The following is a 19,034-nucleotide window of genomic DNA, read 5'->3' as shown; positions in this document are numbered from 1 at the left end:
TCCAAGGGATGCTGCGTAATGGTCCGACAGGGTAAACCAGCAACCCGAAATCACTATGGCGGGGCAAAAAAAAAAGGCTCACGCAGGCTGAAAGGAAGACGTCCAGGCACAGGGGACGGGTTCAAAGCACAGTCGATGGAGGCCAGAGGATATTTGCGTGACAGTGCGGTGCTGAACGAAGGATTTTGAAAGGGAAATGCGTATTCCCTTCACACTGACAGCCAAAAAAACACAAGAAAACAGAACTTCAGGGATGCGGAAGTGTAACCACGCCCAGCCAAAAGAGGTTTATGCAACGATGGAGGGCATGAGGACAAAAAGGACGCAGGTCAAAACCACGACGGCAGCAGGAAATGATTCAATGCAGCTGCATTAACGTTTTGCCTGAGAAATGACTTGTGAAAGAGTATACGACAATGACCAAGCTCAGTGCAGAGGAAAAGAGCAGTGCTGGAGCGTTTGGAATTTGCTTTGCCGTGGAAGCTTGGGCACAAAACTCAAATCCAAAGAAAAAGACCAGGGGAGCCAAGGCAATTCACGATGACATTACAACTAAACTCACGAATTTGCTTGCAAATAAACTGAAAGGGTACCTTATCTCAGTCACTGATGAATGGAAATCGATTTCAAAGATGACCTTGCCTTGGTTGCCTTGGTTCGCAGATATCTCATCCAGATTTTGACGATATTGCTGGTGCTAAATGCGCTTCGAAAAAAACGACCCACAGATCCCTGCTTCTGAGAACTTGAAAAAATTTCTAGATTTGATGTACCTGTAATCTGCAAAGCTGAAAACGAAATTTGGCGGACATACACAAACTTTTGCAGTAAAACCCTTGCAAATTTGCCCAAAATCACAAAAAATTTATAGCTCTGGTACAGCTAGATTTGACAATAATTGCAGTAATACTTTTGAAATATCAGAAAATTTGAACTTTACTGTGAACAGAAAGAAAATTTCTCAATGTAAAACATGAAATAAACTTTAACAGATTAACCCGGGGCACAATCAGCTGGGCTCTGCACAGAACAGCCTGTGGGAGTCGGCTGGTTCAGCCCAGAACTTCCCCAAACGCCCACAAATACCCTTCACCTAAAGGTTTCCTGCACACCTCAAGCAAACATCAGCAAAGAGGGCAAGAAATGCTGCTAGATTTCAAGAAATAATGGAGATACCTGCCATTATTTCAGAAACCCTACAACATTCAAACCCTAGCACGTGAGCAAGATACCTGTACTCACAATGCTCTGAAAAAAACCAGCTATTTTAACTGCTGAAAACTGAAATATGCAGAAAAGCAAACATCTCACAGCAATTCCAGAGAGTAACACCAGCCAGTTTGAACCCCAAAGTCTTCTTTTATTAATCAGAAATCAGATTACAAGAGAGCTTTCAGTACAGACTCACAGATCAGATAAACCTGTAAAATGACCCCCTAAGACCCTATATAAAGGAAATGATCCCAACGGCTAGTTTTGGGTGATCCATGCTGAAGCGATCTCGACCGTCGATGAGGGTTAAGACATCTCTTAATCTCATCCGTCGATTTTATTATTAAAAAAGATATTTGCATGCATTCACAAAAATATTATTATTTTATTGCTTAGGGTTTTTGCTTTATGTTTTTTTTTTTTTTTAATTATTTTTTTTTTTTTAATTTTTTATTTATTTTACAATGGATCATCAAACTAAGCCGTTGGAAACATCACCTAGGACCTAGGACCTAGGACTCATGAGGGGATTTACAACATTTTCAACCCTCAAGACACATTTCATCATGATTTTTTTACAATTTACATCTCAAAGGGATGAACCCACTTTAATACAGACCCTCATAGAACACCCAGTTCTGCGACACAACTATAATTTAGCAGATTAACATATAAGACTCTCCTAAAGTTCTGATGATGAAATCCATCCCAGCTTTGGGGTCAGGTTTGAAGGAAAACTCTGCCGATCGTAAATCGGTGAGACGAAAAACCTCCCGGGACGCAGATCATCATTAGAAAGTTAGGTCCACCTAGGCAACTTTACACACATGACTCTGATCTGCTTAGATTATTTACAACTCATACATGCAGACTGGGTTTACAACAAAAATGATCAAGCTGTTGATGACTGTAGGCTGGGACGGACACATCGCTCAGGAGCTACCCTTCTCCGCCAACAGAAAGGAGGTGCACTGCATGGGCAGTTGACCGGTAGTGGTCAACACTTCCAAGGTAGAAATAGATACCATGTTCTTCTTTAATCCCCGTACATACATAACATTTCCACGTACATACATAACATCCTGAAGAAGTACGATTTCCCCATAATCCAAATGAAATTTAACAGACACGAAACCCTTCACAAGATAAGTGGAGTTGCCCCCAAGGATGATCTTTAGATTAGTCTCCCTTGAAAACGGATTTGAGAGCACTTCTTGGTACCCAAAGAAACGTCTAAAAGCCCCACTATCTACCAACCATCACACAAATCCGGAGGAGAGGAACTAGAAAGAGTAGAAATAAGAATATATTTAGATTGAGTGGCAGCTGTATTATTTCCATACCTGGCGTTCCTTGGTTTCTTTTGAGGACAATGGTTTTCTTCACGATCATCAGGAGCATCTCTTCTTCTTCTACCATCTCTTCTTCTTCTATCATCTCCTCTTCTTCTAATGTTGAATCTGTTATTGTTGAAGCCATGATTGTTGTTGTAGTTGGACCATGGAGCATGTCTCTTTTCTGGACAGTCCCGGGCATAGTGACCATGCCTGTGGCAATTGAAGCATTCAATTCTTCTTCCTCTTCTTTTGGAGTCCTTTGATTCAGGGGTAGGCTTTCTTGAACTAGATGGTCTCCCTCATGCTTTCCTCTTCTTGTCTTGTGCAACAAATGCAGAGGGCTCTCCTTCATGCTTTTGAATCCTCCCTCTGGATATCATCTTGGTTTCTTCTTGAGTGCACTTACCAACGAGCTCATCAAATGTCGGGAACTTATCATTGTTGCTTATAGTAGTAATGAAGGTTTCCCAAATAGGAGTAAGGCCTTGAACAGTAACGAGCACCAACTCTCTATCAGATATAGGTTCTCCAACAGTCTGCAATTGATCCCTTAGTTGGGATATCCTCATGACATATGATTGCACAGTTTCCCCTTTGTTCATCTTAATGTCCTTGAGTTGATTCTTCAAGGAAAGAATGTGATTCAAATTATTGACCTCATACATCCCAACCAACTTGTCATAGATATCCTTGGACTTCTTCAATTTTCCAATGTAAGTAAGAAAATTATCTTTCAAAGAATCAATAAGTATTTTCTTGGCTTTGAGCTCACCTTTCTTATACTTGGCCTTGGTAGCAGCAGGAGCATTTTCTGGTGGCTCAGGTACTTTTCCTTCCACATATTCCAAAACATCATTTTCATCCAATGTTACTTCCAACCTGATCTTCCAAGTAGCAAAATTTGATGAGTCATCCAACTTTTCTAAATCTTTGAAGTATGAGGTAGACATCTTGACCAAGTAGCTTCTTTCAAATAGATTCCTTCAAAGGTGATTGATTTAATCTCGTCTCCTTGGGCTTGTCTTCACCTCAACTCTAATACCATGTTAATTTTCCATTGTTCTATGCTAGCACAATCACTTAGCCCAATTATTTCTTCAATTAGCAATCACTTTTAAATAAATTTAATCTTCCAATGACAATGAGCAATTGTAGATAGAACAATAAATCCATTACACAATAGAAGAACACCAAGAGCAATAACAAGAGACACGAGATTTGGTCAAAGACCAGGGAAAAACGACAATGAGCAACTGTAGATAGAACAATAAATCCATTACACAATAGAAGAACACCAAGAGCAATAACAAGAGACACAAGATTTGGTCAAAGACCAGGGAAAAACCCCACAAGGGGGAAAACCCTTTCAAATTCTTCTTCTATTAGATTGTCATCAAATGTTTAGCAGAGAGATACAATGTTCCAATTCATCAAAAAAGAGTCAAAGTCAAATCTTTGACTTATCCAACAATCCACTAACCAATATTCAAGAGATGAGCCCAAAAGTCAAATCTCCAATTCTGGTCAAAGTCGACAAAAATCAACAACAACAAATGATGCCCTAACCAGTCCACAAGTCAACTGTCAATAGTCCTCCAAGAGAGCTCGGTCAATAGTCAAACAATTCGACCTTCCTTGTTGGTCCAATCTCAGTCAAAATCAAAAAGGCTATCAAAGGAGAGAGAATGCCTGTAGTCAAACTTCAAAATTTTGTGATCAAACTTCATTCAACAGACCTGCGGTCAACCCAAGTCAAAGTGCCTAGAAAAATTTAGTTCCTTCACCAGTGAATTCAGCCTCGAAAAAATCAGATTTTTCCAAGTCAAAGCAAATCAAAATGTCAAGTCAAAATTGGTCAACGACTGGCCAAACAGAAAATTCAATGCAGAAAATCATAACTAGACTCCTTCCCGGTCACATGTGTGAACTCGGACCTCCTTATTTTAGACCTGTACAAACCAATCACAAGAGGAGAGAGATGATGTGTTGAGTGATGATGATGTCCAAACGAGGTGACCTTGAGGTGTATTTATATGCGTTGGAGGAGACCCAAATTGACCTTTAGGTCGACCGATACTTTTGTGCACATGTGGTTCCATCATTAAAAATTATATTTTTCCTTGACCAAATTAAATTCTTCCAAGGGCTAGAAGGGGTCTTTCTTGATGAGGAAGGCTGTCCAAAGGAGGGAATTTGTTCCTGAGCCGCCAAATTAACAGGTTCAATTGACATGCGAGGTATTTCCATTTTTAACAGTTTTTGCATGGCAATTCTAATGGCATATTTAGACTTCTCACTGAAATATGAGCCTAATGAGTATGGTCTCTAGGACATGCAAATAGTTTTCTATTTTTTGCAGTGGCCTTGCATGAGTGACATGTGGCAGTCTAGGGTTGACACATGGCATTGTATGGGAGGGACAAATGGAAAGATTTTGATGAATGCATGTGTTGAAATATGTAACTAGGTTTGGTATTCATAATGACATATGTAATCATGATTTTATGTATTTAATGAAAAGAGAAAAATAAATTTATTATTGTTATTCTTGAGGCATGGGTTTCATGCTCAAGAGAATTTCTTTTTTTTAGGTCAAGTACCCATTGAGTGATTCTAGGTTTGTCATAAAGTCAATTGAGTCATTGTCATGTATTGAAGACCCATTTGGGCATGTTATATATTGTAAAGAAAATTTATTTGAGTCAAAGAAGAGTCAAAAGACCCTCCAAGACCTCGTCATGGCATAAAGATCAAGTCGACCTACATGAAGGGACAAGTCCGCCTAAAGAAATCAATTCGTAGCCCTCAAAAGCCTATATATAAGAAGGAACTCGACCTCATTTGGACACACACTCAAGCAAGTTTGATCTCCTCAAGATAGAAGCTGGGAAAGGATGAAGAAGAAGAAGAAGAACGAGATCGAAGTTTTGGGCCTCTCTCTCTCTCTTTTGTTAGGGTTTCTACAGTTACTAGGAAAGACAAAATTCTAAAGCTGCTTCTACGTCGAAGCTGTGAACCTGCTTCTAAGTCGAAGATGTGAAGCTACAAGGTCGAAGCTGTGAAGCTGCTTCTAGGTCAACGCTGTGAAGCTGCAAGGCCAAAGCGATGAAGCTGCATCAAGGTCGACGCTGTGAATCTACTAGGTCGAAGTTGCAGAAATTGTTGTTGGGGGTCAAAGTTGCTGGAAGGTCGAAGTTTGTTGTTGGAAGTTGTGCAAATAAAGAAGGAAGGTTGACTTGGTCTTGGAGGAGTCTTGGTCAAGGGTCATAGGTCTTGGAATTCATTAATTGAAGATTCTATAAGAAGAGAAGAATTCTTATGGGTTTTCCTCTCAAGTGGAGAGGTTTTGGCCCTGGCTGATCACCTATATCTTGTGTCCTCTTGTCTCATTGTTCTTTATTGTTTGGTAGTTGTTTGATGATAAGAACACAATAATAATCAAGTTGAAAAAGAAGCTAATCAAGATAAGTAAAAAGATATCACAGGCAATTATCAAAGCAAGAGAAATCACCTAATCTAGCTGCCCCTAGATTTCTCAACGACATGAGCTTGAGTGAAGTGGAGTCATTTGAGGTGGGCTGGATGTGTTAGTGAATTAACTAGGTTGCTTGAGTGAGTCAATTGTAGACTACTAGGACACATGCATGAGTTTAGGAGTGACTTGGCATCTTTTGGAGTTAACTAAGTCACATGCGTACATGGGCAAGTCGTGAGGTGTCCTTTTGAGTTAACTATATCCATGAATTCCTTTTCTCCTCTTCGCTTTAGTCTAACTCTCTCTCTCTCTCTTGAGTTTGATTTTAGTTAGACTAGAATTATCACCTCTTCTCCCATGTGGATGGCTAGTCAATCTACATCTCACCCTAGTGCGTCACCAATTTAACTCTAGTGCATTACTATTTCACTCCCCTCTATCCTTAGTTGACTAATGGGCATCGGTTTCTCACTCTCCACTTTATCCTCACTTCACACCACCTTTCCTTTGCTCAATAAGGCACATGGATTATCTCCTCCACTTTTTCCTCCACTTAATTAAGCTTTCTTCACTTGCATTATTTGTCACTTTGAAGCAAACCTCAACATCATCCAAGCGTATGGACAATTCACCTCTCCTCTCACAACATTTCGCATTGGTTGAGGGAGTCTTGCATGGGTAATTCAACCTCCTTGGTTCGTAAATGGAAGAGGTCGCTCTTGGAAGTGGATCTTCTTTGGTAACATCAGATTACTTCTTTCTCTCTTGATTGTTTTCTCCTTCTCTCTTCTAGCTTCTATTCTATTGTGCAGGAACATCATTGTCTCAATTCTATAATAGTTTCCTTAGTACAACTAGCCTCCTGGCTTTTGTAGGATAAAGCTCAATTTTGATCTATTCTGTCTCTTTTGGTTGATTGATATTCCAATTGTTTTCTTGTCCAATATTGTAAAACTTATGACCCTTTTTTTGGCTAAAAATATGCCATTTTACAACCCTTTCTATCTATTTTATATTTTCATTTAAAATATAAGACTGGAGATAATTTCGCCATAAAACATAGTATTTGACAACTCGTTTAGTCTCTAATTTGCTAGCCAAAAGCAACCATTACAATGCTACTTTTTATGTGTTATTTTGCATAATTATAGGAAGACCAATGCATGTGAGACTTGGAGCTTCCCTCTATGGTTGGCAAGCACCAACTTGAATGGAAAGGAAACTTTGCATGTGACACAAAGGGTATATTTTCCTAAATGTTATACTAATTTCCACTATAGGATATTGATGTTATTTCATCCCATTTAGAATGTGTTGACCACTACATGTCAACTACCCATAGCAGTACACCCCCTTTTTCGCAAAAGGGACAGCGCTGGATCGACATGTCTGTGCCATTCGATTGTCATCATCAGCCCGATCATGTTATGTTGTAAACCCAGTCTACATGTGTAATTGTAAATAATCTTAGCAGATCTGAGTCATGAATGTAATTGCCTAGGTGGACCTAATTTTCTAGTGATAATCTACATTCCGGAAGGTTTTTTGTCTCACCGATTCATGATCGGCAGAGTTTTCCTTCAGCCTAACCCCAAAGCCGGAATGAATTTTGTCATTGGAATCTTAGGGGAATCCTAGCGTGCTTCGGTCTATGTAAAAGTAATTTGGAAATAATTCTAACTATTTGGTTAGGTTATTTCAAATTGCTTGATCTGCTAGATTATATTTGGTCGCAGAACTGGGTGGTCTATGAGGATCTATGTCAAATGGGTTTTCCCCCTTGAGATGTACAATTGTAAAAGTCATGATGTAAAGTGTCTTGAGGGCTAGAAAGTGTTTTATCCCCTCATAAGTCTCGATTGATTTATAATATCTTGAGAGATGGGCGGTCCCACAGACAATAGAAAACATCTACCGAGATGGTGGTCCCACGGCCCTATTTTTAGTCAGGCAAATGAAGACTAGCCAGGAGGGCCCTTACTTCTTCATAGGGGTCACTCACTATTCATATGGTGAGGGTGAGGTAACGAACGCTAGACCCCCGGGCCGCCATCGATTTATCGCTCACCTTCCCCAAAGAAGTGAGGGACTCGGCCGAGTTACGAGGTCGAGGAGAGGCCCGGTAGAGACTCACTATTCCGATGGTGAGGACCGGCAAGATGCGTAAGCATGCTCGACTGTTAAGGCCACCATCGGCTTGACTGTTAAGGAGAGGGACGGAGTCACTCACTCATTCCGATGGGTGAGGGATTATGAAACTCTAGATTACTAACCAATTATGAAGAACCGGAGAAGGTGAGTCCTAGGATCCAAAAAAAAAAAAAGAATATAATAATAAATAATAAATAATAATAAAAAATATAAATAATAATAAAAAATATAAATAATAAAAAAATTAAAAAATTAAAAAATAATAATTAGAAAATATAAAATAAAATAAAATAAAATTTAAAAAATAAATAATTTTTTTTGAAAAATAAAATAAAATAATAATAAGTCAAATTTTTGAGTAAATAAATGCAGAATTTTAATTTTTTAAAATGCATTTAAAAATTCGACGGATGAGATTAAAAGGGATTTTGACCCTCATCGATGGTCGAGATCATTTTGACATGGATCACTCGAACTAGCCATTGGGAAATTTTCCTTTAAATAGGGTGTTAGGGGTCACTTGAGATCAAATTTGATCTGAGAGTCTGGTGCTAAAGAAAGCTCTCTTGTAGTCATTTTTTGTGCAATAAAGAAAGACTTTGGGGTTAAAAATCTTGCTGGTGTTACTATTCTGGAAGTGCTGTAATATGATTTATTTTTTGCATAATTTTATTTTCAGCGATTGATTATTGCTTGATAAAGATTGATTTAGGCACATGTATCTTGTCTGATCTCTAGGGTTTGAATGATAGTTTAGATTTTGAAATATAATGGCAGGTATCTCCATTTGATCTAGATTTCACTATTGTTTTCTCCCTCTATGTTAATGGTTGATTTTAAGCTGTGCAGGAAATCTTAGTTTTGAGTTTACCGGGCGTTAGGGGAAGTTCTCGGCTGAACCAGTCAACTCCCGGATTGCGTTTTCTGAAAAAGCCCAGCCAGTTTTAATCCCATGCTTATCATCTGAAATTTTTTATGAATGCATGCAGGGTTTTCTGAAGCATCTCACATTAAAGTTTAATTATGAAAATATTACTGTGGATTATTGATAAATCTGGTTGCTTAAGAGTCGAAAATCTGTAAATATTGAAAAAATTTAACTGGTTTTAGGGTTTTCAGTTTTGTTTCTTTCACATTTTGCTTCTTGGTGGTCTGTTTTTGCCTTTGCAGGTTGCAGGTATAGATTTTAAAAGTTTTTCAGGGTTTCCAGCTGGGATAATCTTCAGCAGATTTTCTAATTTTCTGAGGAAATTTGATGGTTTATCAAAATTGTTTTGCTGCTCGGGGTTTATCTTTATTTGCAGAGAAATTTCGAAATTGTTTTTAGGAGGCTGCGGTCTTGCCTTGCATCCTCTGGTTCAGTGTGCTGCCAGAACCATCCAAATCTCTTCACACAGTCAATACTCAACCCCTCTGTGGAAATATTCCAGCACCCTCGTCCTCATTTCTCTGGCCCGTCGCACTGCCATACTTGCAAACAAAACTCTATATATATATATATATATATATATCAATGTTGCACGAAGCGCCCCCCCCCGGTTCCAAGCCCCAAAGCACGTCCCGTGCGGAAGTGCCTAGGAAGCTTGGCCCGAAGCGGTGCTTCCGAATTCGGAAGCGCCGCTTCCTGTTTTTTTGCCGCTTCCTGGAAATTTGGAAGCGCGGTACAGAAGCGCCGCTTCCAGGCCTCCGAAGTGCGTTTCATACGACGCTTGAACATGGTCAACCATTTGCTCCAAAAGAAATATTAGCCATGTCTGGAGTAACTGCTAACCAAGGTGAGTCAAGTTTTAAGAGAGATAGACATGACCCTTATTTCTTTTCACACAAAGGAAGGAAAGACCAAGAGGACACTACTGCTCATGAAGCTTCTGCTTCTAGTCCTTTTGGTAGATATTCATAAAGATTACAGACCACCTCCACAAACTTAGATAATTCCTCAGGAAAGGGATATGGTAATACTTTGCTAGTGAATATTGATTGCTTAAGTAATGAAGAAGTGATTAATGTCCCACATAATATTCATGCTTGGGCATTACAAAGGAAAGCAGAAACTAAGGCAAGTTGGTCTAATATTGTTACCTAGATTGTTTGGTCTTTTACTGGTATTGCAAAAATGTGGTCGGATAAATTGTCTGATAGAGATATGACATAGATTGTTGAAAATGAAGAAGATCCCTTGAAAGCCTTGTTTGATGCTTTAAAACATGAGTTTGTGGGATGTGTGCCAGAAGACTCAGCTCATCATGCCCAGTTATTCCTGTCTCAGAATTTATGTGATATTGATTATCTACAAGAATATTTTTGCACTATGCAAAAATTGCTTGCTCATGACTCTCATAATGTTGCATATCTGAGATATTATATAGCCTCTATGCCAGGAAAAATCCCAGATCTGATAAATCAGTACATAGAGACTAATAAGGTCAATATTGAAAATTGGTCTTTTGTAGCCGTCCATCAGATGATAGTCTCTATACTTCAAAAAGAGTGTGCTGCGGAAAAGGCTAAAAAGAATTTCAAGAAGCAGATGCATTTTAGCACCAAGTTATGCAATACTTTTCCTGAAACATATAATTTTGGTTGCCAGTCAAAATCCAAGAGCAAAGCATTAAAGAAATCTAAAGCTACTTGTTCATGTAAGCCTGAGAGGTATTTTCCCAAGAAAAGGAAATATATCCTTCCAGAAAAACTTTCAGCAAAAGAAGAGTAGTATTTAGGAAGAGATCAAAACCTTCAAAGAAAGTTACTTGCTTTATTTGTGGGAAAGAAGGTCACTATGCAAATAACTGTAGAGAGAAGAAAGATAAGAAACAAATGAAAATTATGGATATTTTCTCTACAATTCATGATCCGAAAGAATGGGATCTTATATCTCATTCTGAAGGTGAATATTTTGAGGTTTCTAGTTCCTCTTCATCTGATACTGAAGAAGATATTCCTGATATAAGAAGAATAGATCTGGATGGCAGTTCCTCTGATTCAGAAGAAACTTTTATTCCTGACGTAAAGATGTTTTACAGTTCTTCTGACAACTTGCAGATGAAGATTGCAATAGTCAAAGCTGAATTGGCTCAGCTTGATCCAGTCCAGTTCACTGCAAGAAGGAGATTGGCAGAAAAACTTGAAAGTCTAGAAAAACAGCTACCTTCTGGGAAGAGGAATAAAGAAAAATTCACAGATGAAGAGTTCATAGAAAAAGAATTTGATTCCCTGTCCAAGCCACTCCAGATAAAAGAAAGTTCATCATCAGATTCAGGTATGGATAAAATCAGTTCTTTAAAGAACAAGATAGAACAATTAGAATCCTCAATTCATCATACTAGATCAGAGATGATTCAGTTATCATCCAAACTCCAGATGCTTATCTCAGATTATGATGATTGTAATTCCAAATTATCCAGTTTGTTGCTTAAGAATGTTTCAGAAGAATTCCCTCAGAAAGATACCAGTATAGAAGTAGTCAAAGTAATGGGAATTGGGGATAGAGTGGTAATCCCTATAAAAATCAAATTTCCAAAAATAAAAGATTACACTCTAGATGCTCAAATTGATTCTGGAGCTATGAGTAGTTGCTGCAAATATGGTGCAATTCCTTCCTATTATTGGCAGCCGACTAAATTGCAGTTTAGAGCTATTACAAAAGATGTGATGGAAATCAATCACATAGCTCCAGGTTTTCCAATTTATTTGAATGATGTCCAGGTGAAAGTTACATTGTACAGTTTTGATACAGGTTCTGACTTTCTTTTAGGACAAGATTTTTTGAATGATCTATTGCTTGTCACTTTTGGTAAAGGCACAGTCACCTTCAGCGCCTCTGAAGGTCCAGTCAGCTTGCCCTCGTCTAGTGATTATCAAATAAGAGTACAGCCGACAGGCCAAGATTTAGTCTACTACAGTCTCCAAGATTTAACCAAGATTAACAGGATCGTCAAGAATGCAGAACTTCATGGTCCCAAAACTTTGGAGAAAAATATCAGACAAGCTTCGGAAAGATTGCACTGCCTCTAGGCCTAATGCATTTTGGACTTGCGAAAAGTATTTTGTGGCCCTGCCTTATAAAGAAAATTATGTTCCAAAGCCACAAAAAGCCAATGCTAATCATATGAGCCCCTCAGAGCAAGACTTATATCGACAAGAGATAGCACAATTGTTAGAACATAAACTAATAGAGCCCTGTAAAAGTCCTTGGGCTTGTCCTGCATTTTATGTGAATAAACACAGTGAGCAGAAAAGAGGTAAGAAGCGGCTCGTCATCAACTATAAAGCTCTGAATGATGCCTTGTTGCCAATCTGCTATCCTTTGCCCAACAAAGAGCTATTACTTGCCAAAATTGCTAATGCCAATGTTTTCAACAAATTTGACTTAAAAAGTGGTTTCTGGCAGATAGGCATTCTTCCTGATGACAGATACAAGACTGCTTTTACAGTCCCTCATGGCCAATATCAATGGACTGTAATGCCTTTTGGTTTGAAAAATGCTCCATCAGAATTTCAGAAAAGGATGGAAGACATTTTTGGTGGGGAGGAGTACATAATAGTCTACATAGATGATTTGCTTGTTTTTAGCAGAGATGTAAATAGTCACAAGATGCATTTAGAAAAGTTTTATGAGCTGGTTTATAAGCATGGTCTCGTTCTTTCAGATTCAGAAGAAAAATTTCAGATTGGTAAAGTCAGGATAGATTATTTGGGACTGCATATAGAACAGGGACATGTAAATCTGCAACCTCATGTTCTAACCCATTTGTTGAAATTTCCTAACGTTATTCCAGATATTAAAACATTGCAGAGATTTCTTGGTTGCTTGAATTATATAAGACAATTTTATGAGAAACAAGCAGATGATACAAAAATCCTTCAGAAAAGATTAAAGAAGCAAGCAGCAGGATGGACAGAAGAGATGACCAATGCAGTCAGAAGCATTAAAAGCAAAATCACAGATTTGCCAAAGCTTAAGCTGCCAGATACTAATCTTCCATTTATTCTTGAGACAGATGCTTCGGATCATACTTGGGCTGCAGTATTGTTGCAGAAGCATGGAAGAAAAGAACTGGTATGTGCCTATTCCTCAGGTACATTTGATGATACTGAAAGAAAGTATCCTTCTTCACATAAAGAGATACTAGCTGTTAAAAGAGGAATAAAACGGTTTCATTTGTTCCTAAAATGTGTCAGATTCTTAGTCAGAACGGATTTGAAACATATGAAGAGCATTTTGGCAAACAAAAGACTGCTTGAACAAGGAAGTACCAGGCTATTGAGATGGGCATTATGGCTTGATGGTTTTGATTTTGATATAGTCTATAAATCCGGTGCTGAAAATTTTGATTTTGATATAGTCTATAAATCCGGTGCTGAAAATTATCTTGCTGATATGCTCACAAGAGAAGGTTCACAAGAAATCAAAGACATCAAAATGTTCAGGCCATTGCGACAGGATGAAGCATCAAGTTCAGTCCAATCTAGAAGAGTCAGTCAACTAATAGTTTGTAGTGAATGTCATTACCATTTCTGTTGGGATTGTTTTGTAAAAAAGTTCGAGTCTTTGCCATTAAGTCTTAGGGAACTAGTTCTGCAAAAATGGTTTGAGTCTGAGGATAGCATGTGGTCATATGCTAGAGAGCTACCATATAGAGAGAGACCTTGGAGAGTTTATTATACTTTGTCTAGAGAAGCAGAGCCTTCATATCTTGCATTCATCTAGAACACTGACTGGACATGGCATGATTACTTTACCATTCATCAAAAAGCCAGGATACATGGGTCTGTCAAAGTCATTTTCTTTGCTATAAATATAGATAGTGTTGTCAATTGGTGGAGTCCTTGGTTCAAAATCTTTTTGGTCAAGTATATGCCGAGAGTCAATTGGATGTTAGAACATGATACTAAGTGTACTCTTAGTACTCTAATGTGGGAGTTGCATATAGCTGCTTAGAATGATCATGTCATAGAATTCACATTAGTTCATCAGGATTCATTGATAGTTGCAAATGAAGGGGACCAATCTTTTAGTCTCTTTGTAAGTTTCCAAGGTAGGATTTCTGTCGATGAACAATACAGACCCCAAAATCTGTATTCATTCCCATTTTATTGTTGTTTCAGAGAACATGATCCCCCATGGCTATATATTCCTAATGAAGTTTTCGCTCCTGAGTTAAATGGCTTAGCAGATTATTATCAAGAAAGGGATCCTCATCATCAACATGATCATGAAGAAAGAGCAAACAATGACTGATTGTAGAAGATCACTCTAATGAAATCTTTGCACATCACCTCAATTGATATGGAATAATTGCTTTTGGTTTTCGTGGGATTTGGTCCAGTTAAAAAATCTCCACTGTGTAAATATTTTGGTAAAAGAGCTGATGTCCTAGATTCCAGCCATTCTGATAAGATTTGTTTTCCGTATGTCAAGATTCGGTCCCCATATGGCTTAGCCTCTAAGGGACGAGATAACAAGTGGTTGTCCCCACTTGCCCAAATCTTTGCTTTTAGTACATTTCTTTAGTCAATTCTTGATTCATGTACACCTCATTATTGTACTCCTACATTCGGACTATGATATATTGCATGATAATCTAGCCGAAAGGAGATTCTTTTGGTTTCCAGTTTCCGGTAAAAGTTATGACCGGATAACCGGTCCAAAGGCTATATATTGCTGAGCCTTGCATTGTAAAGATCATTCGAAAATTAATGAAGAATTGCTCTGGCCGAGTGTTATGTGTTGTTATCTGAGTTTCATTCTTATTTTCTGGTTTTTGTATTGAGTTCTATAGCTCCCTGCTCTGTATCTGCGAGATTTATTCTTGATCTGCTTACATCACGGAGTCATTGACTTAATATTTAGAAATGGTATTAGAGCCATCTGGTTCTTTGTCCAAGCTATTTGATATTGTCTGGTTTTTGTATTGAGTTCTATAGCTCCCTGCTCTGCATCTGCGAGATTTATTCTTGATCTGCTTGCATCACGGAGTCATTGACTTAATATTTAGAATTTTTTGTGTAGTAGGGTCCATCGAAGGTATGCAACATGGGTACTCCTTGGATGAGGAATCAAATTCTGCATCCAACGAGTGTTTTTGGTTGAAATTTGAGTAAACCCATAGGGAGATAAGTTGAAAATACGAGCTGAAAAAGATAGTTTTTTCTTTTTTCCCTCTAAAATTTGATGATGCAATCTAATCTTATTTTATTATTTCCACTATTATTTTATAATTTCCTTAGGAGGCCCATTTTAGACCTCAAAATTCCCCTAATGGAAGCTTCTTCAATCATAGTTATCAACCAAGGAGACTACAATCCTTCCTCTAGAGCTCTTATATAAGTCATGGTATGGCTCTAGATCATCCTCAATCTTTGATATAGAGTGCTTGATTATCAGATGTACCTGTGACCCACGAACAAGAGCAAGAGCAATAATTGTCAAGTTGATCATAATGAAAGTGTACCTGTCAGGACTATCATTCTTTTCTAGATGGAGGAATGGCTCCTGCATTATCCTGCTCCAACTCCTTCTGAAGTTTCTTGCACCAGTTCCCTATTGCTCTTCCTGCACTACTCTGCATCTAGATAATCCTTAAGATGGATCACATCCTCATCCAAGAAGTTAGTGAAACAAATAAAATACTTATGCAGGAAGAATCGCTAATAATCAAAAAGAGTAAATTCACTAGAATAGTGACACCAAAAAATGACACAAGTCTTAAAAGTACTTAACTTTAATATAAATTGTAGGAGGTTCTCAACACCGTTTGAGTGTTAACCCTTCTTGCAATGCTCTTTAACAAGGATTGTAGGAGGCTATATTCTCTCTCTTGACCCATCCTCCATAAGACATCATTGTCCATCAACCATATGTCAATGGCATCTTCAAAAGAGATGTATTCTTGTCAGTAACATTTGTATCCTTCATCTTCATTCATCGGCAACCAAGTCCATCCATCAATGTATACGATGATTACTGAACCCGTTACATACACTTCTCCTAGGGTTTCTCTGAATCTGTTAGGTACTTGAATAATTGAATAGATATTTCACTGATCCTATAGTTTATATCATATTATGAATCATACTAGGGCCTTTCAAAAATCACGACCACTCCTAGCGTTTCTCCAAACCCTACCTTCTATACAATAGGAATTTCCTAGGTTTCCTTCGAACCCTAGCATTCTTCTAGGTCGCTGCCATCTTCAGTCCTTTCACCCTACTTGCTCCATCATATGTGTCTTCACAGGGGGTGATCTCAATGACTTTTCTTCAGGCCAACTTTGATACCATGTTAATTTTTCCTTAAGGCTATATTGTTCTTTGCTTTAGATAATTGCATTTACATACTTTTCATCATTGTATTCACCCCACAACATCATTACATCATTAGCAATTATGTAGAAAGAACAATAACATCAGTAATGCTACGGAACATAAAGGAACAACAGAAGAAAAACATTCACAATAGGGACACCATGAGTTGGGTCAAATACTAGGGCAAAACCCATCCAAATTCTTCTTCTATTAGATATTCATCAATTGTTCAGCTGAGATGCAAAGTACAAGGAGAATGAGATACAACAATCACATTAGGCCTCCTAGGGCCAACCCAAGTCAATGCACAACTTCGTTTGTGAACTGCGATCATATACGATATCACATCTCTGATAAGCGATATGTATAGATAATTTTCCAAGCCTTTGATCTCTGTGGAGCGATGCTTGAAGATAATTTTCCAAAATTTTCGTTCTGCATTGCCACAATAAATTTGTTGTGTAATAGCAATGCGAGACAGAGTAATCATATCACAATGTAAATATAATGCAGAGCAATTGTGTCACTGTGTCGTCTCATAGATATGATGCCATAGAATAGATCAGTGTGATGTCTCAACTAATTGTAGCAATGTCTCAGATGCGATGACTCATATAGATGAAACGATGCCTCATATAACTGTAACAATGCCTCAGATGCGAGGCCCATACATCTCAATTACAATGCCTTTGAGATGCGATGCCTGTACATAACAATTACGATGCCTCTAAGATGTGATGCTCGTACATAACAATTACGATGACTTTGAGATGCAATGCCCATACATAACAATTATGATGCCTCTAAGATGCGATGCCCATACATAACAATTATGATGCCTCTGAATATATGCATAGGGAGAGCCACAAAAGAATTTGTATGCGGATCACGGGTACAAAGTCCTTGAATGTGATGCTTCAAATAAGCTTCATATATGTAATGATCTGATTCACAAGAAATATCAACAAACTATAGAAGACAATACAAAGAGCGAACAGTCTTGTGAACTGTAGAAACCAACAGAGAGTGATCATTCTCAGAGATACAACGAAATATGAAGATGTTAATAGCTGGAATAGGTGTTCCAATATATGGAGGGTTTGATATGAGAAAAGGGGCCTCATGGAGGCAAGCTGACTTGTCCTTTTGGAGGGAAATTCAAATTTGAATTTGCTCACAATTAAATATAATTTCCAAATAATTTTATTCTCAAATTTTCATCAAATTAATAATAATATTCCAATGGAATTTTCCTTATGACCAATATAAATCTTCTTTAGGACGTTTGCTTGGGCAAATAGGCTTCTATAGGGGCTTAAGGTTTCCCTTTGGGGAAATTTGTCCCGATGCTGCCCAATTTTCAACAAAAGGGAATTCGGTATTCAGTTGAAGGCCTTATCATTTCAAAGATTGACCGTCTTATCAAATAGCATTGTGTTTCACTGATTGGTTAGATGTGAATAAAGTGTTCGATTGTTTGAGAGGAAGAGAAAAACTTATGAAAAATTCTTTGGGTTGAGCTCATTATATATAATGTTCAATCTTATTCTAAATGCAAAGTAACAACGAATAACAAATTTGAACATTTTTATTCTATTAAGTACCATCACATTGGCTTATTTTCTTTTGTTTGGAAATGGTTACAGGTAAAGCATGGTGTTGGGATTCAAGAGATAGTTGATAATATACTTCAATCTTGGGAAGAATCTACACAACAGAAGAGGAGATGAACTTGAAGAAATGGCATCACTAGAAGTATAATAAGAGTCTCGTAATCTTAAACGTGAAATTCTGTAATAGCATTTAAAACTTCAGTGAATTCAATGGATATGGATATTAAACAATTGATTGGTTTCCTTCACAAGTCAAAACATGGCTTACACAATTTCAGAAGAAATTCTTAATCAGATGATATTTCAATAATTTTCATTGATGGCACTTTACCTTTTCAAAGGATTGAGCAGTTCATCTAGTATTTAAGAGTTTGATTATATAATCACTGTGTCTAATCTATCGTTTCCCCATTCTATGAGCAACAAGTTAACAACCGTCATCCTGTTTGTCTTCCTGAAGCATAGCTAAAAATGTGAAACTAAAGAGCGGCTGGAAACACACAAACTAGTTCATTCCCTCTAAACTAAAGAAAAGAAACCTTTATTGACTAGCTTAATTCTATCTTAGTGATACTGCTAACAAAGAAAATACAAGTACCTCCCCTAAGCTACTAACAAGGGTAACCCTCTTGGAGTGTCCTTTATTCCTTAGGAACCGAGGGTAGGTTGCTTAGGTTCAGGAATTCAAGTGGAGGAACATTGTCATAGTAGTTTCTTCCAGCTTGCAGCTCCGATTGCACCCTTATGTGCATGAACCATATAAGGGGGAGCAGTCACTTCTTATGTTAATATACTTGGTTCAACCATGAGTTGATTAAAAACCTCTAATTGCACCTCTCGTTTTCAGTCATTCTATTGGCTTATTAAAAGACTTGGAACAGAATGAATACCCATATCTAGTACCTGTATATGATTGGATGCATATTCGTATTTTGATTGAAG

At 37.8% G+C, this 19,034-nt stretch overlaps 1 protein-coding gene across 1 annotated transcript in view; it reads left to right on the top strand.

Moving 5' to 3' along the window:
* The window catches only part of UREG (urease accessory protein G), a 173,469-nt gene extending 154,994 nt beyond the window's left edge, over positions 1 to 18,475 (top strand). Inside the window, exon 5 of the mRNA XM_089423976.1 lies at positions 18,126 to 18,475. Coding sequence (XP_089280102.1) covers positions 18,126 to 18,209 — 84 coding nt within the window. The 3' untranslated portion in view covers positions 18,210 to 18,475. The remainder of the gene's footprint in view (positions 1 to 18,125) is intronic.
* Positions 18,476 to 19,034: the final 559 nt, after the last annotated feature.

The sequence above is a fragment of the Pinus tabuliformis genome, chromosome 4_2 (assembly GCF_031772625.1).
Source record: "Pinus tabuliformis cultivar Carrire ecotype Pingquan chromosome 4_2, CPIR1, whole genome shotgun sequence".
Lineage (NCBI taxonomy): Eukaryota > Viridiplantae > Streptophyta > Pinopsida > Pinales > Pinaceae > Pinus > Pinus tabuliformis.
Note: the sequence above shows the minus strand (reverse complement) of the source record. Positions and strands in the feature narration are given on the sequence as shown.